Source organism: Aquarana catesbeiana, linkage group LG04, assembly GCF_042186555.1.
Source record: "Aquarana catesbeiana isolate 2022-GZ linkage group LG04, ASM4218655v1, whole genome shotgun sequence".
NCBI lineage: Eukaryota > Metazoa > Chordata > Amphibia > Anura > Ranidae > Aquarana > Aquarana catesbeiana.
In genome coordinates, this window is record NC_133327.1 from 335,645,161 (window position 1) to 335,669,180 (window position 24,020).

Below are 24,020 nucleotides of genomic sequence, written 5' to 3' on the forward strand. Positions count from 1 at the left end.
GGGGATTTGGACCTAGCGAAGCTAGCCATAGCATTTGATATTTCGTCTAAGGTAAGTGGGGCTTCCAATAAGTCTACTTGTTCTTCCGTTAACTGTGGGAAGGATATCTTTTCAAGAAAAACAGACATGAGGTGGGTCTCAGTGGGGGCTGCCGTTGTGTATAAATCTGCGAAAAAATCTCTAAACATTGAAGTTACCGTAGGTGGGTCTGTTATTTTTTGTCCTCCGGGACCATGCAATGTAATAACCACCGGGGGTCTATCTTCGCTGTGGACCAGGTACGCAAGTAACTTGCCTGCCTTTTCCCCATATTCAAACATTTTTTGCTTAGAAAAAAACATTTTTTGTTTCGCTTTCTGGTACTGCAGCTGATTAACCACTCTAGTCTGTAATTTAAGTTGGTCTACTGTTATTGATGTCGGGGTGTTGGCATACTCTCTTTCTGCAGAGGACAGGTCCTCCAGTGCCTTACCGAGGGCACCAGAAGAGTCCATCTTAATTTTATTAATTGCCTTTATTAGTGTGTGTCTAGCAAAGAGCTTAAAAGAGTCCCAGACTGCGGGTGGTGATGCTGACACATCATTTTCTAGAAAGTATAATTTCCATTTGTCTATGAGCTCATCGTCTTCTGGTAGAAGAGATAGCCAGAATGGATTCAAGCGCCATGCTCGTGGTGGTTTTGCCACTGGAATACTTAATGTAATCCAATAGGGGCTATGGTCCGACAGTACTCTAGGGCAGAACATTGCCTCCGATAGTCTTGGGGTCAATCTGCGGGAAATAAGTATAAAGTCTATTCGGGACATAGAGCCCCGAGATGCCGAGAAACATGAATATGACTTGACCAGTGGGAATTTGTGTCTCCATGTATCTATTAGGTGGAAGGTGGAGATAAGTCTGGAGAACCTAGTTTCGGTGGGAGCACCGGGTGTTATTGATGTTAACTGTAGCCTGTCTAGTGCCGGGTTCAGGGTAACATTAAAATCCCCCAACCAGACCGCCGCTATATTTGGATGTCGGGTCATATATGATATGCCTTCCTTGACCATAGATATGTTAAATGGAGGTGGTACATAGAAAGCCATTATAAGCAAAGGCTCCCCATATACTTTGGCATGAATAAATACATAGCGGCCATTCGGGTCAGTAGTTAGCTCACACAATTCAAAATGTACTGATTTAGCAACTAATACAGAAACTCCCCTAGAGTGTGATGTGTGGGTAGAGTGGTACGCCCAGCCAACCCATGGTCTGCGGAGCGCCATCTGCATGCTTCCCTCGATGTGGGTTTCCACTAGTGCTATTATGTCAGCGTGTTGCTTCTTCAGAAATGTGAAAACTGCTGCGCGCTTAAATTTCTCACGCAGACCCCTCACATTCCATGTCAAAAATTTCAAAGATGCCATATGCTAAGCAGTTTAATCATTAATATAGCATTTGTATAGAACAATTTGCGCTTTCTGCACAAGGTATACAGAATATTAATTTTCAGAGATATCTGACTCAAATACCAGTGAAATGGTACATAGATATTCTCCCATAGATCTGTCATATATATCGTTACTTGTTTTCTGTTATAGGTATGCACATTCAAAATTAAACAAACTAAGAACTTTTGAACCCCCACCCCCCTCCCTGCCCTACACTGACCCCAACTTGTGCGGGCGTAATCCCTAAACTGGTTGTTATTTGGGAAACATTCTAACTTCCTCCTGAGTAGTGGAATGTAGATCAATTGGTTCAGCCTCCGGATACTAAATAAAGTGAAAAATATCAACCATATCACTTGCAAACCATGTAATACTATCTCTCGATCTTCTTGTTTCCATCTATTTGCAACTGTTAAGTTCCGGATAGAGTTCCAATGAACATGTTGCTGCTTCCCAGAACTGTGGGGGGTAAAGTCTCGCTGCACGGTACATGTTGACTGTAGGACTTCTTCTCACTCCAGCGCCCCGGAGGGTAATGTGACTCTTGTGCTGTAGATAAACAGGATTTGTGCTTTAAATTTGCACTGGTAGGAGACTTTTTCCGGTCTCAGGCACTTTATCAAAGGAACTAGATCAATCAGCTTGTTGAGGGTTAACTCGTCGTTCCAACCAGGAGATTACTTCCTCTGGGTCCTCGAAGAAAACCGCTCGCCCTTCATGCTCCACCCTAGGCCGGGCTGGAAAAAGCATTGAGTATTTATATTGCAGATTTCTTAGCTTACGTTTGGCCTCCGTGAAGCTCTGACGACGGCGCTGCACCTCTGCCGAGAAGTCTGGGAATATGGCTACCTTGACATTCCCCACTGGGATATTGCCCTTCTCTCTTGCCATTCTCAAAGCAGTGTCCCGATCCTTGTAATTAAGGAGTTTAGCTATGAACGTGCGGGGAGGAGCTCCTTGTGGAGGGGGTCTTGCTGGCATGCGATGTGCCCGTTCCACCGCAAACATGGGGGAAAACACCTCTCTTCCATAAGTATTGATCAGTAGTTGCTCCAAAAAGGTAGAAGTGTCCTTACCCTCCGACCCCTCCGGTAGACCTATCAGGCGTATATTACATCTTCTCAGCCTATTCTCCATATCATCTTGTTTTAAAAGGAGTTGCTGTATTTGCCTTTGCACGCGGTCTGAGGATGTTTGCAAGGGTGGGATAGCATCCTCCACCTCTCCCAGTCTGGTCTCAGTTTCTTTCACTCTTTCCCTGAGTTTTTGAAAGTCCTGTCTGATAAGAGAAATATCCACCTTGACCTCCTCAATTTGAGCTGTGAGAGAGGTTCTGCAAAAGTTGATTGCTTCCAGGAGTTTGTCAGTGTCGCCCGCAGTTCGTTCTTCTGCTCCAGCTTTCTCAGTTGTTCCCTCCTCCTCCATATCTTCTTTTTCTGTTCCTGTCCTGTGGTATTGCTCTAGTTTTGCTGCCGCTGCCTTTTGTGCCTTGGATGGTGACATTGTACGGAGGCCCCAGATGGAACCCAGAGACCCTGCGAATTTAGTATAGCACCCCGACTTGTTGTTTAGTGAAAGACGAACACTGTCTCAGGCCCTGAGGCTCTCGGGGGTTAAGGATTGGCCTTATTGTACTGTGCAAATGTTATTTTGGGACTATGTCCCTCAGGATATAGGGGATTCCAGTGAGGGTTGTCCGGTGGGATATACCAGGGCTGTGGTTATGCAGAGTACATAGGCAGGGAGGGGAGGTGTGCCAAGATGGCCGCCGTGTACCTTCTATAAGCCTAGGCCGCAGTCCGGGCCGGGTGTAATTTTCAGCCTTCTCGGGGTCCCCCCTGTCCAGATAAGCCTTGTTTGTCTTGTCTCTCTCCCTGGATGAGGTGCCTATAAACAGGGTACCTTTTTTATCAGCAGGCAGTTCGATTCAGGGCCGGAGGAGCGGAGGACCAAGATGGCCGCGGCCTACAGGAGTAGGCCGAAGCCGCGGTCTTGCCTAGTTGCGGCCGCCGTGTGGGAGATCGCCGCTCCGTTCGGGCCGCCGTGGGACCAATCGCTTCAGGAGTGCGCTCAGTGTGTTTCCCAAGCTACAGGAATGTGATGCAGCCGATTTTAGAGCACATAGAGTCCAGGATGGAGAAGATTGAGGATTAATGAACGGAGCTCTCTAGGAAGACGTCCTACTCCATGCTGTGCTAGGCCACGCCCTTGCTAAAATCATTATCCTTCACTTTTAACTGGCATAAAGATACCCTCTCTTTCCTTGATTTTAATATACACAAAGACCTAGAAGGAGCCATCACCACCAATTTGCATCGAAAAGACACAGCGGGCAACTCACTATTACACTCCACAAGAGCCCACCCTTCTCACCTAATTAATTCCATTCCTAAAGGCCAATATTTACGGGCCCGATGGAATTGTACCAACGAAGAGGATTTTAAAATTGAGGCCTCTGAGTTGCAAAAACGATTTTTAGATCGCGGATATAACAAAAGATCTCTCAAGAAAGCATATAAAAATGCCAATGATAGCCCACGGGATCTCTTGTTGTTTCAAGGTGAGAAAAAAAACATACCCTGACCACAAGGTATCCGCCCAATTACTAAATTCAACAATCAAGTCACAGCTATAAAAAGAATTTTGAATACCCACTGGCACCTTCTTAGGGATGATCCTGTTCTGAATTTGTTTGTCTAACCCCAACCACATGTTTTTTATAAACGCAACCAGTCTCTACAAGACATTTTAGTCTCAAGTCATTTTATGCCACAGGGCTCTAGGGACCCCTGTGGCACCCTACCAAAAGGCACTTTCCGGTGTGGTAACTGTGACTTTTGTAATACATTGTCACAGGCAACAATGTTACTCTACCCACTGGGGAGAATCCAACTATGCAACATTTTGTTAACTGCGACACCATGGGCATCGTATACTTACTCACATGTGGGTGTGGAAACTTTTATGTTGGTAAAACCAAACTGAATTTTTGGGGACGGATAAAAGAACATGCTGTGGACATAGAGTTAGGTATCACTGAAAAACCAATACCGAGGCATTTCGCAGAAGTCCATGATTACAGCACGACAACACTGAAATTCCAGGTACTAGCCCGCATACACCCCCACACTAGGGGTGGTAACTTTGACCAGAAAATCCTTCTGATAGAGGCCAGATGGATCTTTAAACTGAGGGCAACCTCTCCACCTGCAATGAACAATGCCATTAGCTATGCCCCTTTTTTGTAACTGTAAAGTTCAAACTACAACCTTGATTTACTCCCACTCCTTTACCCCCACTCTTCGATTAATAGTAGCCATAAGTTGCAATGTTAATTTTGTGAGAAATACTAAACAATGCATATGTCCATCCTTGATGCGAACATTTACATGCGATTTGCTCTGCATTGTTGTTTTACTATGCGGGTATATTGTGGACGTGTGCAGTGGCAGCGATCTACCTATACAGTATATTATACTATACATCCTCCTCAGAGAGGTGTCAATAATGTTTATGATTATTATCCAATTGTTTTGTTCTTTGATCACATGGATTTTTAATTTCTGTGCGTTTTGATGTTTCTTACCCGCGATCACCTGTTTTGGAGCGACTCCCAGTACGGGGGCCTTTTGGCCTCGCTCGTGTCTCTTCACTGCCTAAGCATATGGTGTTTCACCATGTCCCCCAGAGGCGCTCCCATAAATTTTTCCATCTGGGGACACCAACCACGTGCCGCCACAGGGTGGGCAGTTATGTGGCTTGTCTCCCCCCCTTTTTTATGAGAAGCGCAGCGTCGCCAGCCTAAGCTCTTCCAAGCCAGTCCTGGCTTAACGCTATGCCTTCCAAGTCCCGCCTCCTCCCTACATTGCCGAATCTTTTCTTCTTTTGACCGATTCATCCCAATCGGTGTTAGAGAGGGACCCGCATCCCTCCCTTTTTTACATCTTAGAAGGAATAGGAGAGGACGGGGACTGGGGTGTTTCCTGCATTCATTGCTTGGCATGCGAACCCCATGGCACCAATGCTGAGATGGGCTTGTCCCTGTCCCTCTGGATCCCTGGAGCCTACTCCAGCTCCGTGCTATCCGGGCGACTCGAACAACCCCAGGAATCTCCTCCCACTGATCCACACCTCCCAGGACAATTAGAGCAGCTGTGTCTCTCTATATAAGACACTTTGTTTCAGTGTCTCTTCAGTGGCTCACCTGCTTGTTTGTATGCGGAACGCTAAGGAGACATGGCTTTTGCATGATTTCAGGTATGTAAATCTATCCTTCACTCTGGGCATTGCTTTGTAACAGTTCTTTTTATATGCTCAGGGAGCCTTTGTCCATGAACTCATGGTTGCTTTTTTAAATTTAATCCCCAGCAATCTGTGAAATCAGTCTGTTTCTTCCCACTTTAGGATGCCTCTTCGCTGATCGTCCTCTCAAGATTCAGTGATACACTCCCCCCTCTCCTTAAAGGGAAAACAACTATCTAAGCAACAAAAATCTCTTTGTTTTCCTGGATTACACTTATTACTTTTCATTTAAATTTATTGTATATCTCTACACAACTACTTAGTAAGAAAGTACCATGAATATTCAGTTTATTGGTCTACATCACCTTTCTCTATTTCTTTCTCTTTTTTCCCCCCTCTTTTCTCTTCCTCCTCCTCCCCCCCCCCTTTTCAACTTACCTCTCCCACCCTCTCCTCCCTCTCTTCTCCCCTCCCCCTCCCCTCTTTTTTACCTTTCCTTTTTTTCCCCCTCTCTCCCTCCTTTTCCTCCCCCTCTCCCCATCCCCTCCCTTCCCTTCTCCCCCCCCCCTTTCTTTACCCTTCCTTCTGTCCCTCTCTCTCTCCTTTCCCTCCCCCCACCACCCCCCTCCTTTCCCTTCCCTTCTTCCCCCCTCTTTTACAATTCCTTCTTTCCCTCTCTCCCTCCTCCCACCTTCCCCTTCCTCCCCCACTCCTCCCCCCTTTTCCACGTCCTTCCCCCTCTTATCTTTTTCCCCCCTCCCCCTTCCCTCTCTGCTCCCTCTTTCCCTCACCCCTCTTTTCCTTTCCCTTCTCTCCCTTTTCCTATCCCCTCCTCTTTTCCCATTTCCCCTTTTCCCCCTCTTCCCCCCCCCTCCCCATCCCCACCATTCTTGACTTGCCTCTGTTTTTTACTTTCTTGCTTTTTCTCCCCTGTCACTCCCCACATACTCACATCTACTCTGTTCTGCTTTCCCTAGTTGTGGTTGACCCCTCCATTTGTCTTTGGAGGTGTCTACTACTACTATTTTCATCTTTAAAACATTTAGTTTACCATGCTCTTTCATCTGCATATATAGGGGCCTGCCCTTTTTCCTCTCGATTGAGGAGGGTTGGGGTTGGAGTATTCCCACGAGCACAAAGGCCTCACATTGTCCCGCTGAGCCGGTATCCTCCAATTACTGTTCCCGGGTGAGTGGGGGAAAAAACCTCTTTGATAGAATAATATGATTCACATTTACATATATATACACATTTTCTTTTCCTTCCTATACAACATTACCTGTTTAAACATTTAACAGTATAGAATTGATCGCTGCTTAACCTCACACGTTGACTAACATTGCCATACACACCCCTAGTGGACTGATAATGTAGCTATATTTGTATGTTGAATATTTTATAAAACATCCAGATCTGTTTAGTAAACATTGTTAACAATTTCTCATCAAACACATATCTTTGTATAAATGTATGCATCAATGTTTATATACATTTTATATTCTAGTCCTCACTGATGTAACTATAAATATATGCAATATTAATTGATGTTCTATTTGTACATCTACACGTGATCACATTGTCCCATTCTCAAAGGCCCTGACGAAGCAGCCTTGCCCATCATTGCAGCCTGATTAGTGCCCTTCTGCAGCCTTGCCCATCTGCAGCCCTGCCCAACATTGCGGCCTAATCAGTTACCATCTGCAGCCTTGCCCATTATTGCAGCCTGATCAGTGCCCATCTGCAGCCTTGCTCATCACTGCAGCCTGATCCGTGCCCATCTGCAGCCTTGCCCATCATTGCAGCCTGATCAGTGCCCATCTGCAGCCTTGCTCATCACTGCAGCCTGATCAGTGCCCATCTGCAACCTTGCTCATCACTGCAGCCTGATCAGTGCCCATCTGCAGCCTTACCATTGCCTGGATAGACAGAGCCGGATCTCCTGTGTACTCGGCTCAACGTCACGCCCAGTCCCGCCCCTTAGCCCGGATCCTATGATGGACATAACAATGGGGGCAGGACTGGGCCTGACTGCGAGCCAAGCCGAGTACACAGGAGATGCGGCTCTGTCTATTTCAGTGGTGCTCATTCCCTCCTTCCCCTCCGTGGCAGTCTATATCAATGTATAATTTCTCCTGAGGAAGATACATCAGATTCCCGGTATTGACACGCATTAGGGAGGGGACAGGATGGTGCCTGAGGCAGTAGATCAGTCTCAGCAAGGAAAGGACACATTAGTTCAGCGGACACAGCGTTCTCTAAAGAGTGGTGCACCCATGAAATGTGAGTACCCTAAATAAGGGGTTAATGTTTAATAATAAATAAAGTTTAAAGCGGGGTTCCACCCAAATTTTGAACAATATCTGTATGTATTCTCTTCCTTGCCTAGATGCTGACATGCCGTTTAAAAAAATTTAAATCGCCGTAATTACCTTTTATTTTTCTATTCTTCTTTGCACTTCCTGGTTCTCCTCCCGTGGGAGTAGGCGTGTTTCTAGCCTCTCCCAGACTCCTGGGAGCTAGTCTCAGGCTTCCCAGGATGTCACTGAGCATGTGCGGGAACGAGCGGTGAATGCTGGGAGCACAGCATTCACCACATCCAGGAAATAAATGCTTGTGGGCTTCAAATGCCCACAATGAAGATGGAAACTGCCTGCAGTGAATAATATAAGTTATTCTTTCCGACGAAATCTGACACAGGCGGACATATTACACACAATATGTGAGTATGTAATGCTGAGAAAAAAAGTTTGTGAATGAACTAAAAAAAAAAAAAACGATAGATAGGTGGACCCCCGCTTTAAACAATATTACACTATCTAGTCTCTTTTATTATATACATGTGGAAAACGTGCCAGCAATCAGCCCAGGATCCCAGTACAAACACTGAACCCAGTGGTGGTTCATATGCGTATTTTGACCAAGCTTAATTGCAAGATCACACACTCTAAGGTGAGCGCATATACAGAAGGGGGGAGCACCTGAGTGGACACAAGGACACGCTTGTGCTTGTGTCTGAACATCAGTCTCAACTCTTGGCAGGAGCTGGGATGGGACCATGGTAATCAGAGTCCTGGTTAGTCGTGATAGTAAATGTTGTGCCGGAGAAGGCATGTCATCCCTAGGTGTGTTGCAGAGGTTGAGTAGGGCTGCATAAACATCAGAACCATCACGTGCACATTTCTCTAGGAGATGCTTTGCTGATCTTACACTATGCTCTGCAAGACCATTGGATCTGGGGTAATTAGGACTGCTAGTGACATGCTGAAAATCACAGGTGAGCAAAGTTCTTGAATTCTCTACTTGAAAATTATGTTGCATTGTCAGTCATCAATTGATAGGGATTTCCATGTGTGGAGAATATCTGATTTAATGTCCTGATCACTGTGTTACTGGAAGTGTTTGGGAGGACATTCAATTCCCACCAGCCAGAGGACGAATCTGCTGTGATAGACCACTGTCTGTCAGGTATTTGGTGAAGAGTTAAAGGTTCTCTCATCTGGTGCTGTCATAGAGCATTACATGAGGCACATCTGGAAACTTCTCTTTCAATGTCAGTGTATATAGTGGGCCAAAAGATGGTTTCACATGGCCTTCCCTTAGTGGAATAAACTTGATGGAAATACTACTTGAGCTGTATCAAGTAGTATTTTTGAAGAGAGGCAGGGATTACATATCTCTGACCACACAGAATTAATCCATCATCCACTGTCAATTCATCCCTCATAGAGTAGAATGGTTGGATATCATGTGGGATTTCCTTAAAGGAGCCAGGCCACCCATTGAGAATGATGTCCATGAGGCGATAACAGGTGGCATTTGCCTGTGTTTCTAGTTTTAGTTCCTGAATCTTTCTGGATGACAACACCCCATCCAGAGCCAACACATCCTAATCCTCAAAAGCTCCAGAGCTATCAGAAGTGGGGAGGTTTGCACGTGAAATAGCAGCTGCAAAAAACAGTTCACAGCCTCGTTTATAGATTACATTCAGGTGGTAGCGTTGAGGCTTTAACATCATTCGCTAGATGCGTGCAGATGCTGTGTGTGTTTCTCAGTATGCTTATGAGTGGCTGATGATCCATCTCTGCAGTCACAGGGCAGCCATAGATATAATCATGCAATTTTACACAGGCAAATACAAGTCCCAATAATTCCTTCTCAATTTGTGGGAGCGTGCTTCAGTCTCAGTGAGTGCTCTTGATGCAAAAGCCACAGGCCTCCCCTCTTAAAGACAGACTGTGCCAAGACCATGCTGGGAAGCATCAGCAGACAATACCACCAGCTGATGCACATCAAAATACTGTAGGACAGGTGGACTAGTTAATTGAGCTTTCAATGTATCTACAGCAACAGCAAGATGTTCAGTCCAGCACCAGTTGCCATCTAGGTGCAGAAGTTGACAGAGTGTAGATGTTATCGCACTGTAGTGATGAATGAAGAAATAATTGGTCATGCCAAGAAACCTTTGCAATCCATGTTTGCAGACATTAGATGGATGGCTTTGTTTTTTTCTGGGTCAGGCTTGACACCTTTATCTGTGAGAAGGTGTTCAACATATGACACCTCTGAGACCCTGAAGCAACATTTGGTAGGATTGAGATGCATATTGATGTTTCTGACACGGTCTAGTACACATTTGAACAGTTTCTCATGTTCTTCAGTGGCGGATCCCCAAATCAAGATATCATCCACGACTATTTCACATGGCTGTCCAACAAAAAGCTGTTCCATATCTCTGAAAGACTTTGCTTCCAGTTGAAATTCCATATGGCATCTGTAAGCATTTGTATCTCCCATATGGGGTCATAAATGTTGTGAGTAATGATGATTCTTCATCTAGAGGGATTTGCCAGAATCCACATTTTGCATCTAGAATGCTGAAGAACTTTGCCTGTGGCATGTCAGCGATCATTTGCTCTACGGTTTTTAATGGGTGATAAGGCCTCAGGAGAGCCTTATTCAGGTGCACAGGATCAATGCATATGCGGTGCCATCTTTTTGACCACTGCTTCCATGGCAGACACCCATGGGGTAGCCTCCTGCACTGGTGCAATGATGCCCAGTCTAGTCATTCTTTCCAACTCTTGCAAGACTTTGTCTTTTATAGCCAGTGGGATCCTTCGAGGGGCACACACGGTAGGCTGTACCGTTTCATCTAAGCGCATGTGATACATGACTGGAAGCTTACCAACAGTGTCAGTTCGAAATAAGTCCTCATAAGCATTCATTTCAGGAGCCTGTTGTTGTACTGCGTGTACTTCTGGACTGAGTTGTATTAGATTTAGGCGCATTCTGTCTGGTAAGTTTAGCAGGCTCTTAACATCTTCTATCCACAATGTGGAGTAGCAGCTTGTCCCCTGATAGATCCAAGGTAGAAGTGCCCAGTGTTTGAATTGTTTGACCACCATAAGCTATCAGGTTTACTTTATTTGACTGATCAATTTCAGCTTTTGGGTCAATGTTGTGCAATGTGGATAAGGGCATGACATTGCATTTATCACCAGTGTCCATTTTCAACTTGACATGTTTGTTGCATGCTGTTGAGAGGGTGGTGAATATTTCTCCCTTATTTGCAATTAGGTCCACACTTTCACAATGAAAACAGTTTTGGTGATCATCACTTTCCACTTCTTTAATTCTGTGCACATTTTGTTGTTTGGTATGACTAGATGTCATCCATGCCCCTCTATTTTGAGGCTTGGACCTACAACATTTTGCAAAATTATTCCATTTGTTGCATGAGTTACACCTTTTGTTAAAAGCCGGACACTTGTTGAGCTGAGTAGCATGTTCACTACCACAGTTGCTGCATTGCCTTTTATTCTGTTGCACCACAAACACTTCTTCCTCTCTTTTTAGTTCCTTAATGGCCCTTTCAGTATGTTCAAACAACATACATATTCTGATGGCTGTTTCCAGTGTTAAAACTTTCTCCCTGAACAACTGAACACGAAATGCATCATTGTAGATCCCCCATACAGTCCTGCCACATATCAATTCATCTGTTAGTGCACAAAAATCAAAAATTTTAGCCAGCAGTCTCAGTGTGGTTCCATAGGATTGTGTTCCTTCATCAGTTTTCTGAGCCATCATGTTAAATGCATGTCTGTCTATTATCACATTACGTTGTGGTAAGCATATCCCATCAAGTTTCTTGATTAAGACATCAGGGTCCTCTCTGTCCTCATTATCTTGAAAACGAAATAACTAATTTATCTAGTGCATCTGAACCAGCAAAATTGAGAAGAGTGTAAGCTTGTGGTCACCAACTACAAGAAATGTCTTACCTCTGTGCTTGCCATCAAGGGTTTCTCCACCAAGTACTAAGTCATGTTTTGCTTGGGGATCAAATAAATATTTTACTCACTGAATTGCAACTTCATTTATAGCATTTGTTTTATGTGTTTCTGGATTTTTGGTTAATATTCTGTCTCTATCATTTAAAATACACCTATGATATAAACTATAGACCCTTAATTTCTTTGTAAGTGGGCAAACTTACAAAATCTGCAGGGAATCAAATAATGATTTTCCCCATTGTATATAGGAATTTGGCTTGTGTATTTAGATGTATTTTTTATTTAGATAGAGTATGGAATGATTACAACTCTTATGTTTTTTCTTATGACATTTGTGCTTTATTGGGGAGATTACCCTATCATTTCCTGCCCCATGGACCCATGGAAAGTGAAGAGAATCACCAGAACCATAATCCTGCTCTATGGAAGATTTCCCTTCTATTCCTGTTCTGATGACAATTCAAAATTTTATATTTTCTCTACTTTCAGTTCCAGTGACAATGGTCACCAGGGCAAATACAAAGGGTGAATCTCCCTAACTGAGGATAAATAAAAAGTAGCTAACACCTGCTTACATTAACCAAAAAAAATATTGGTTATAGATACAATCTAGGAATGCGCTTTGTAGAGTGATGAAAGGTGGCCATATACAAGACGAGAATATCAGCTTGGAAGATTTTGATGATCCCTCTCAATAAAGCACATAGCTCTGCTTAGTATACACAGGCTGATTTCTTTAAAAAAGATTTTACAAAGACTCAACAAAAAAAAAGTTCAGGGAATAATCAAAGAACAGAATGACAAATGCAATATTCTAAACATTGTTGATCCACTAATAAATATGGAAACTAGTAGTAAAAAATGTTTTCTGACATAGTGGATAATAGTACTGTAAAGATCGTTATTTTCAGGAACTGGTTTTGCTACAATCATTTAGAGCACAGAGTAATTACAATAAATATCTATGGGATGTCTTCTATAGCAGAAGAAAGTATCATAAAGCACAATCAATTACTCTGAACTGTAACAATAATTGCAAAATATGTTATTTTCTTCAATCGATTTAAAGCCATTTAGATGGCCAATATTTGCTGAATTTTGTTGAGTGTTTCTCAGTTCTTTGTTAGATCCTCTGAAAGATCAAACCATGTATGTCCAGCCTTACGCACGACAGGTACGGAAAGTGCTCACTGGTCTACAGAGGTATCTGGCATTGCGTATTTAGAGAGCTCTAATCTGCTCATTTGTCTGATGCTACATATAAAAGAGCAGATGGCCACCAGAGCACACACTATTCAGTGGTGTTCCTCTTATACTGGTGCCCTCCTCTCTCACAGCACTACTTGCCACAATTCTGTATCCTGATTCCTCATTCATACACAAGTCAAGAACCTGAGCAGACCAACTCACTTACACACTGACTCTACTAGAGTAGCCCCCAAATTCTTGAAGAGCAGCGTTCCATTTTCAGAGTCTCCAACATTTTAGTACATGCAAACTCAATCACCACAATCCAGTAAAAGCTTTAACACATTAAAGCAATTTTAAGTTTAAAGTTCAGTTATTTTAAATCTGCAGCATTTATTGAAATTATACTGGGTTAGCCTGTCATGAAAGTCTGTGTTCAGGCGCTTCTTGTTATGGTATGACGACGTCCTATCCCCACACCCAATTGTGCTCCTGACCTGTCACACAGTCTTCTGATGGTGACTACACAGAGCCATTTCAAAACACATTACACAGGTATAGCCCATTGTTGTCAATACCAGAAAATGTGCCCTGAGAAATGCCAGTTTGCTATTACTGGAGTAAATGCATGTAGCGCTGATAGATTTATGATCTACCAACTGATAGGTAAATTTAGTAAATTGCTTATTAAGGGGAGTTAGATTTGCCTCTGTTCCAGCCTGGCTGACGTTGCGTGTGGTTCCACACTGAGCCGGTGGGTGTCGCTGTTACCATTGGCTAGTGTTGGAAAGGCAACGCGTCAAAGCGTATGGGTGCTCCTCTGTCCCGGAGACAACTCGGTGGAGGTGGTCCTCCGAGTTGCATTCTGGGAGAGGGTATTTATGGGACAGACGCCATGTTTTGGGGTTCGTTTTACAGCCACCTGCTGGCCCTCCTGGCCGACAGGTATGCGTTAGAGTGCTACCCCGTGGTCCTCTGTTCTGGAGGCCCGCGCCACTGCGGCGCGTGGGTGGGCCCAGAAGCATGTCTGGGGCCTACCCCAGCAGCCGAGGAATGGTCCTCAGCTGTCTATCCAGAGTGAAGAAGCTGGACAACCAAGAAGATCCCAGGGGAGGACCCGTCATGGAAGGATCATGCAGACTGCTGGTCTGGAGAGGGGCCTGGTGACTCGGTTGGAGGACGTATCCTAAAGTAGTTCTACAGCATAGTACTGCCGGGTTGGTTAGAGGTCCAAGTACTGTGTCTGACATTCATCGCAAAGTTTAATACATCCTGTGGCAGAGGATTGTACGGATTTATTTCAAGCAAGATTGTGGCAGAGACTTTTGTTTGTGCTACGTACTGGCTGCTAGGCAAGTGAGAGAGGCCTATCCAGGCGAGCAAAGATTGTGTCCCACAAGGGGATTGCATACGATTATAATATTCAACTTTAAAGGACGTTCTCAAGAATCCTAAAGAAAGGTATTTGAGCTTCCCTGTAGCTTCCCTCCTGCCTCTTTCCTGCTACTTCCTTCGCTACTTGGTTCAATAAAGCATTGAAAATGTACTCAAGTGTTGGTGCTTTTATCATCCAGAGGTAAACTCAACGGAACCCTAGACCCGGTGCCGGTGAAGCAGGGGTGTCGAGAGTGAAGGTAACAAGCCCGCTTAAACCAGCAGCTCCACCAAGAGTTATTGCTACATGCATGTAGACAGAAAGTGGCTGCCGGAGATTAGTAGCAATGAGATACAACCAGGGGCTACTCTGTTTTTGTTATCAGTTTCCCAACAAAACCAATAAATTGTTTTAATATTGAGCAAGGTGAAAAATAAGTTAAAGCTGAGTGTATTTTCAATAAATCTACATTACATAAGTGAAAAATACGATGAAAGCACTTTTCCTGTTGATGAACAGATTTGGGCAAACATGGGCAATCATTATTGAATGCTATTTCGTCTATCAAACATTGAACAAATCTTCATTGAAAGTTGTCAAAAACCAGTGTGTAAAATAGAGTGAATGTGAAAAATCAAACCTGGATGAATAATTGGGAGGTGTTGGGTGAATTGCCTACCGATGATAAATATACTCTTAAATGTGATTCACGTAATATTAACCCCTTCCTGCCCGCCATGCGCCGATATACGTCGGCAGAATGGCAGGGGTGGGCAAAAGGGCGTACCCGTACGTGCCTCCGTGTAAGCCGCCTAGCGGCTGCACGCGTGCTACCAGCGACGCGCGCTCGCCAAGGGAGTGTGCCTGGTAGTCCCGCAGACTCGATATCCACTGGTGGCCTGTGATCATGGCGAGGAGAGGCAGAACAGGGAACTGCCTATGTAAACAAGGCATTTCCCTGTTCATCCTAGTGACATGACAGGGATCTACTGCTCCTTGTCATCAGGAGCAGTGATCTCTGTCATGTCCTAGGTAACTCATCCCCCCTGCAGTTAGAACACACTGAGGGAACACAGTTAACCCCTTGATCCCCCCCTAGTGTTTAACCCCTTCCCTGCCAGTGACATTTATACAGTAATCAGTACAGTGTAATCATTTTTAGCTCTGATCGCTGTATAAATGTCAATGGTCCCAAAATAGTGTCAAAAATATCTGATCTGTCTGCCGCAATGACGCAGTCCCGATAAAAATCGCGGATCACCGCCATTAGTAGTAAAAAGAAAAAATCATAATAAAAATGCCATAAATCTATTCCCTATTTTCTTGACGCTATAACTTTTGCGCAAACCAATCAATATACGCTTATTGCAATTTTGTTTTACCAAAAATATGTAGTAGAAAATATATCGGCCTAAACTGAGGAAGAAATATGTTTTTTTATATATTTTTTGGGGATATTTATTATAGCAAAAAGTTAAAAATATTGCTTTTTTTACCAAATTATTGGTCTTTTTCTGTTTACAGTGCAAAAAATAAAAATCACAGAGGTGATCAAATTTCACCAAAAGAAAGCTCTATTTGTGGGGGGGGGAAAAAATGGTCATTAAGGGAGTAAAATGTTCTGGGGCTGAAGTGGTTAAACCCAAAAACAAAAAAATATTATATTGCAGCTTACCAATTCCTAGATATGACTGCATTCATTTTCTCTTGATTTTTTTTCTTTCTTTTCACCTGTTTTCATTTGTTGATCCAACCAGTAAGTTCCTTTAACCACTTCCCACCTGCCCACTGTACTTAAATGGCAGGGTGGGAGCTTAAGGGATGATTTTACACAGAGAGCTGTCACAGATCACGCAGACTGCAGCCATCCCCACACACAATACATCAAGCACCACTGTCCCTGTCCCATGAACATCTGTCCAAGTGTCCCCACGAACATCTGTACCAGTGCACACAACATCTGTCAAAGTGCCCCATCAACATCTGAACCAGTGCACAAAAACATCTGTTAGTGTATCAGTGTCACACCAATAAATAAATAAAACATTTAAAACGCCCCCATGCTCGTGTGCACATACGTAAAAGGCGATCGCACCACACATGTGAGATTTCCCTGCGAACATCAGAGCAAGAGCAATATTTCTAGCACCAGACCCCCTGTGTAACTCTAAATCTGTAACCAATAAAGGCTTATAAAGTGTCGCCTATGGAGATTTTTAAATACCAAAGTTTGGCGCCATTTCAGAAGCGTGCGCAATTTTAAAGCCTGACATGTTTGGTATCTATTTACCCGGTACAACACCATATTTTATATTTTACCAAACATGTGGGTATTATATTGTCTCTGTGTCCATTGAAATTCATTAAAATGTATTTATGCCTTATGCCGTGTACACATGATCGCACATTCCGACAACAAAATCCATGTTTTTTTTTCGATCGCCAAGAACGCGGTGACGTACAACACATACGACGAGCCGAGAAAAATTAAGTTCAATAGCCAGTGCGGCTCTTCTGCTTGATTACGAGCATGCATGGAACTTTGTGCATCGGAATTGTGTACACATGATCGGAATTTACGACAACAGATTTTGTTGTCGGAATATTTGAGATCCAGATCCAAATTTTGTTTCTTGGAAATTCCGATGGAAAATGTCCGATGGAGCCTACACACGGTCGGAATTTCCGACAAAAAGCTCCCGTCGAACATTTCCGTCAGAAAATCCGACCCTGTGTACGCGGCATTAGTGTGTAAAATTGCGTTACAAAAACTTCTGCGCAAATACCGTATGACATAAAAATTAGCAAAATCCACTATTTTATTCTCTAGGGCCTCTGCTGCAAAATATATAATATTTGGAGGTTCTAAGTAATTTTCTAGTAAAAATACAGATTTTTACTTGTAAACAAAAAGTATTGCCAAAAGGCCTGGTCTTAAAGTGGATAATGCCTGAAGTACTCCCTGGAAGTTGCGCCTCTCTATGTGGCTAGGCTGTGAAAATGTCTCACAGATATGGTATCGCTATACTCAGTCGCAGAATGTGTTTTGGGGTGTAGTTTGTGAAAAAAAAAAGAATTTCTTCATTTTCCAAAGAATTGTGGGAAAAAAATTACAATTTCCAAAAACTCGCCATGCCTCTTACTAAACACCTTGGGCTGTCTACTTTCGAAAAAGGGGTAATTTGGGGAATATTTGTACTGTCTTGGCATGTTAGGGCCTCAACAAATGAGATAAAGTACATCGGTATAGTACATCGAGTGTGATCATTTTTCAATGATTGGCACCATAGCTTGTAGCTACTTGAATACCAGGCTTTTTTCTGACACTTGTTGCTTCCAAGTTAAAATTTGTATTTTTTGCTAGAAAATTACTTAGAACCCCCAAGCATTGTATATATATATATATATTTTTTAGTAGAGAACGTAGAGAATAAAATGGCAGTCATTGCAATTTTTTATGACACACTGTATTTGCCCAGCAGTCTTTGAATTGTATTTTTTTTGGGAAAAAATACACTTTCATGAATTAAAAAAAAAATAGAACAGTAAAGTTAGACCAATATTTTTGTATAATGTGAAAGATGATGTTATGCCGAGTAAATAGATACCTAACATGTCATGCTTTAAAATTGCGCACACTCGTGGAATGGTGACAAACTGCGGTACTTAAAAATCCCCATAGGCAAAGCTTTAAAAAATTTTAACGGTTACCAGTTTAGCGTTACAGAGGTGGAATTATTATTAATATTACTAGAATTATTGCACTAAAGCTCGTGGCGATACCTCACATGTGTGCTTTAAACACTGTTTACATTTGCGGGCGTGACTTATGTATGCGTTCACTTTTGCGCGCAAGTACGGAGGAATGGGGCCCTTTACTTTTTTTCTTCTCTATTTTATTTTTTATTTTTTTTACACTGTCCCTTTTTTTTATCCCTTTTATTGCTGTCACAAGTAATGTAAACATCCCTTGTGACAGCAATTGTCACGTGTCAGGTATTTTTTTTCGAGGGATCTGGGGTCTATAAGACTCCAAATCCCTCCTTTGCACTTAAAGGAGGGCTGAGCCAAGACATACAGTTGAAGGGGTTGTAAAATCAGAAGTTTTTTTTTTATCCTAATGCATTCTATGCAGCCCCCCTCAGCCCACCAATACTTACCTGAGCCCAGGGGCGGACTGACAACACTCAGGGCCCCCGGACCAAATAAAGCAGGGGCCCCCTGTCAGGCCCTGCCCATGACCCACCCCTGACCATGCCTTTTTTTGGACCTGGAGGGGGTTCTCTCTCTAACAGTGTCCATTAGACAGTCTGTTAGAAAGCGTCCCCTCCAGGCCCCATTAAAGTCTACAACAGAGTCTAATAGGACCTGGAGGGGGAGTCTCTCTCTAACAGAGGCCCTTTCAGTGTCCATTATGGAGTCTGTTAGAAAAAGTCCCCCCACAGGTCCCATTAGAGACTACAAAAGGGTATAATGGGATCTGGAGGGGGGCCTCTTTCTAACAGAGTGTAGAGTGAACACATTCATTCCTTCTGGTCCTCCTGTTTGTGCCATGACTTTCACCCCTGCCTCAACCTATCACAAAGTAGAAATAAAATTGTCGCTGTGTATCGCTCCTCTTAACTGAACTATGAGTACTTGTGGCCGCTTTTTAAACAGTATGAACTACAAGACTTTTTACACCTTTTTGTTTTAATGCACATGGAATGTATTTAGTAGATTTAAACTGAAAGTCCAGTTGAACCTGAATAAATGATAGCCTGCTTTACGGACACTCACTTTACATACATCGCGAGTACGGACATACCCGCGAGTGTACGTAAAGTACCTCACAAGTACGGACATTCCAGACATTCCCACGCCGTGCAGCTACAGTATGGCATGGAAGAGGCAGAGCTGCTGCCCGGAGTTGTCGCCAGTGAAGAGGCAAAGTTCCCACCAGCCAGCCCAGAGTTGCCAGCCTGCCCAGAGTTGCCTGCCAGCCAGACCAGGCAATTATACAAAGTAAAGCCTTAAGCCTATTCAATGACCTGAAGGCTAGGTGAGGCAGCAAAGGATGCAGAATTTTCTGCAAGCCATGGATGGTTTGATAGGTTCAAGAAGAGGTCTAACCTACATAACATTAAAGTACAAGGAGAGGCGGCTTCTGCATATACTAAGGCTGCAGAAAGCTATCCAAGCAATCTTGCCAAAATTATTCAAGATGGAGGCTACTCCATGGATCAGATTTTTAATGTGGATGAGACTGGGCTATTCTGGAAGAATCTGCCAGGCTACAAGCCAGCTAAAGATAAAATAACCCTTCTGTTAGGTGGCAATGCTTCTGGTACCTTAAGGCTAAAGCCTTTGCTAAATTACAGATGGCAAAATTCAAGAGCTTTCAAGACCTACATTAAAACTAGACTTCCAGTGCATTGGAGAGCTAACAAAAAGCATGGGTAAGCATGGTATGGATTTTTGGGGGAGGGACCCCACGCCGTTTTTTTAGCACTTTTTTATTGCAGGTGTTTTTTATTTTTTTTTATTCATCTGTCAGCGGGGAAGCCCGTTGACAGCTGATGACTCATTGGTTGCTAAGGACAGCACAGCCGGTTCCCGGCCTGCTCTCTAACAACCAGCTATTCACTGCGCTCTGATTGGGCAAAGCTTTGCCCAATCAGGGCTTAGAATGCACTGTGCAGCGTCACAATGCCCTAATGCCCTGCAAATTTGAGGGTTTTGCTCTGCCCGAACCATTCGTCCAACTCTATTCAAAACCAATATAATGGGAAAACTGATTAAAGTGGTTGTAAACCCTTATATACCTAGTGAAGTGACTGGCCTCAGGTGATACACGGAGATTAAACAAATCCTCCTGTATAAATTGTACCTGTTTATCTGCAGTCTTCTCTTCTCTACATCCATTTAAAGTCCAGAATTAAAAAAAAAAAATTGTCTGAGCATTCAAAAAAAGAAGACGAAAAGCTGAAATTACACTCTGCAGATCTCAATGAGGAGAGCTCTGAGGGCTGATTGAAGAGAAGGGACACACCTCCCTTCACACAGCACACAGGAACAGAGCTGAGGCTGTCAATCAGCTGGAGATCCCTCCCCTCTCACTTTTTTTTCTTCGTGTCAAGAAAAGTCGTCAGAAGTGACTCATGCTAATAGCAGAGAAATGAAGCAGAAGACAGAAATGACACTTATGCCGCGTACACACGGTCGGACTTTTCGTCTACAAAAGTCCGACAGCCTGTCCGACAGACTTCCGGCGGACTTTCGGCGGACTTGCAGCAGACTTTCTAACGAACGGACTTGCCTACACACGACCACACAAAAGTCCGACGGATTCGTACGTGATGACGTACACCGGACTAAAATAAGGAAGTTCATAGCCAGTAGCCAATAGCTGCCCTAGCATGGGTTTTTGTCCGTCGGACTAGCACACAGACGAGCGGATTTCGGGGTCCGTCGTAGTTACGACGTAAAGATTTGAAGCATGTTTCAAATCTAAAGTCCGTCGGATTTGAGGCTGAAAAAGTCTGCTGAAAGTCCGGAGAAGCCCACACACGATCGGATTACCAGCCAGCTTTAGTCCGTCGGCGTCCGTTGGACTTTTGTAGACGAAAAGTCCGACCGTGTGTACGCGGCATTAGTGCTCTTAATTGAGACACACTATAGAGGCATATTCATACCTCCCAACTTTTTGAGACGGGAACGAGGGACACCTATTAGCAAAAGTATGTAGACATAGGACACCCTCCGTCACTCCCCCTTAAAGGAGAATTACAGACAAAAAATAACTAGTTAAACCCACAAATGCTTCTTTTTTACCACAACTATTCCCTTATTTAGGCTGTTGAAATTTACAAATGCAGCAACTTGGAAATTGTATGAAATGTTTAGCACTGTGAAACACTTTTTGAAAGATACATTTTGCATTTTTTGTACAACTATATAGATCAGATCAAAATGAAGGACAAATGAGGGGAAAGAGGGACTGTTGCAAATCAGAGACAGCCCTTTGAAATCAGGGACAGTTGGGAGCTATGCATATTCTTTGTTCAAATTTCATGTCTGAGGTTTACAACCACTTTAAATTAGATGCTAATACCATATACTGTACATGTAGTATACATAAGGGCTATTAAATTTGTAAAAGTTCCAGCTACAAATGTAGCTGCCTATGAACTTTAGATGTAGACTGTGCATGTATGTATGATCCAGTTGTTGAGTGATTTGTCTAATGAAGGATTTTTTTGCAAGTATTGTGCAAACTTACACATGTTTGCTTATATTGGAGTGGGTGGAGACTTGTTGGTGCTATATGTTTTGGGACAACCCCTGTCAACTGCCCCAAGCAGTCTCAACCGAGTAGCATTGGCCAGAGCTATGCAGGGGCCTACAAAACTACATTTCCAGATCCATCTGAAAACTTCCTGTTCAGATGGATGTTCTAAATGTACATACAGATATATACACAGGAAGACATACAACATTAATATTCATCACCAATAGCATTAGAATAGACAGCATGGACAGTGCCTTGTATTAAACTCATATTTTAGTGTGTACTGTATCTAAACCTGAGGTAGAAATTGTTTACCTTGTATCTGAGGTGGCTGTGCTCCATGCATTGTGGGAAAGCTCTAAAGTTTAGATGCAGGGGTCTCAAACTGGTGGCCCTCCAGCTGTTGCAAAACTACAAGTCCCATCATGCCTCTGCCTGTGGGAGTCAAGCTTGTACCTGTCAGCCTTGCAATGCCTCATGGGACTTGTAGTTTCGCAACAGCTGGAGGGCCGCCAGTTTGAGCCCCCTGGTTTAGAGATTTAGAGGTGGCTCTCCAGCTATTGCAAAACTACAAGTCCCATGAGGCATTGTAAGGTTGACAGTTACAAGCATGACTCCCACAGGCAGAGGCATGATGGGACTAATAGTTTTGCAACAGCTGGAGGGCTACCAGTTGAGACCCATGCAAGTCTAAACCAATTATATGTACACAAAGCAGCCATTCTTAAGATGCATCTACCTCCAGAAAGAAAACACTTGGATGTGAAATTGGTCACTATATACTGTAGATAAAGTAACCTGCTTTCATCATTGCTTACATTAATTAGACTGGTAATGCAATGCAAATTTCCCAGTGCAGCCATGCTATGTATTTTACAGCACAGTGGTAATGAGAAGTCCAGCTAAATGCAACTTTACACATTTCCAGAAATGGGTCACATATCATAAAAGCACTGATTTTCAGTTCAATTCTAGTTTCAATTCTAGGCAATGGCAGCACAAATACTATGATCTTGCGTCACATGTAACACTCTAATTTAACCCATCATTGTTAATCGTGATAAATGCCCCACTAATACTGCATTTCGAATATAATGTAACACAAATAGAAAATTATTAAATGACTCAATATTATAACATTGTGAGCTAATTCTGTCTTGAACAACGTTTGTCTTTCAAGTTTCATGATTTTTCAACAATTATAATTCTGCACAGGTATATCAATACATGAGACTGTTACGTTTCCTTGTTTAAAAGGTAAGTGCAAACGTTTAGGAGTAAATCTTGCATTAGGGAGTAGGTTAAGAGTTGAGTTAAGGAGAAGGCATTCTATTTAAAGGTTAAATAAATCCATATATTGCTTAGGACACGTGCTAGTTGAAAATATAGAGATATATTAATGCTGGTTGGTATGTAAACAACAAAATTCTAAGTTTTGTTATTTTACTATATATTTAATAGATATGTTTACATTAGGGTAATATATATATATATTTATTTACACTTTTATGTTACCAGCAGGAAGAATGTAAGAAGATAAATTACTCACCTCCCTTGCTTATACAACTCAGGTATTACGCCTCTTGTCTGACGATGGGCTCTGCTCTCAGCACATGCACTCCACGGCCACAAAAGAAATAGGGTACACATCCGAATAAAGCTCATAGTCAGCATGTTACCTCAAAGTTTATGGCCCAAAAATAATCCAGATTGGAAGCACTAACACCAATTTTAGTTTTTTCTTTAAGACATTGGTGGGTCATCTCATTATTAGAAGGATGTTTACCCATACAGAAAAGAAACGCCACTCAGTATTTAATCTGCATGGTGGGGAAAGCAATTTCCACTAAACCTATAAATCCTTCTACGTCAGATGGCTGGGATTTTAAAGCTGTGGAGAATTCATGTCTCTTTCTGAAGCGCTTTTATGTTTGCTGCTTAGGGCAATGTAGAGAAATTGTTAAAATTGAAGTTATGGAGCCGGGATCCTTGCAGAAAGCTTCAAGAGAGCAGCCGTCTTGTAATGACCTCCTGAAATCAGTCACTTGTCATTAAATGTTCTTGTAGTTGCTTATTCATAATATTTCCAACATATAGTGTGCTAATGTAGCTCATTCAATGCTTACACTGCACAGGAGGAAAAATGTCTATTTAGCACAAGGTACATTTTATGTTTACAGCATATATATTTGTATTTCTTTTTTCACAATAAGGGTTTA

The 24,020-nt window shown here is 42.9% G+C and overlaps 1 protein-coding gene across 1 annotated transcript in view; it reads right to left on the reverse strand.

Annotated features, from left to right (window-relative positions):
• The window catches only part of GABRR1 (gamma-aminobutyric acid type A receptor subunit rho1), a 164,265-nt gene extending 140,452 nt beyond the window's left edge, over positions 1-23,813 (reverse strand). The window contains exon 1 of the mRNA XM_073626925.1: positions 23,351-23,813. Coding sequence (XP_073483026.1) covers positions 23,351-23,475 — 125 coding nt within the window. The 5' untranslated portion in view covers positions 23,476-23,813. The remainder of the gene's footprint in view (positions 1-23,350) is intronic.
• Positions 23,814-24,020: the final 207 nt, after the last annotated feature.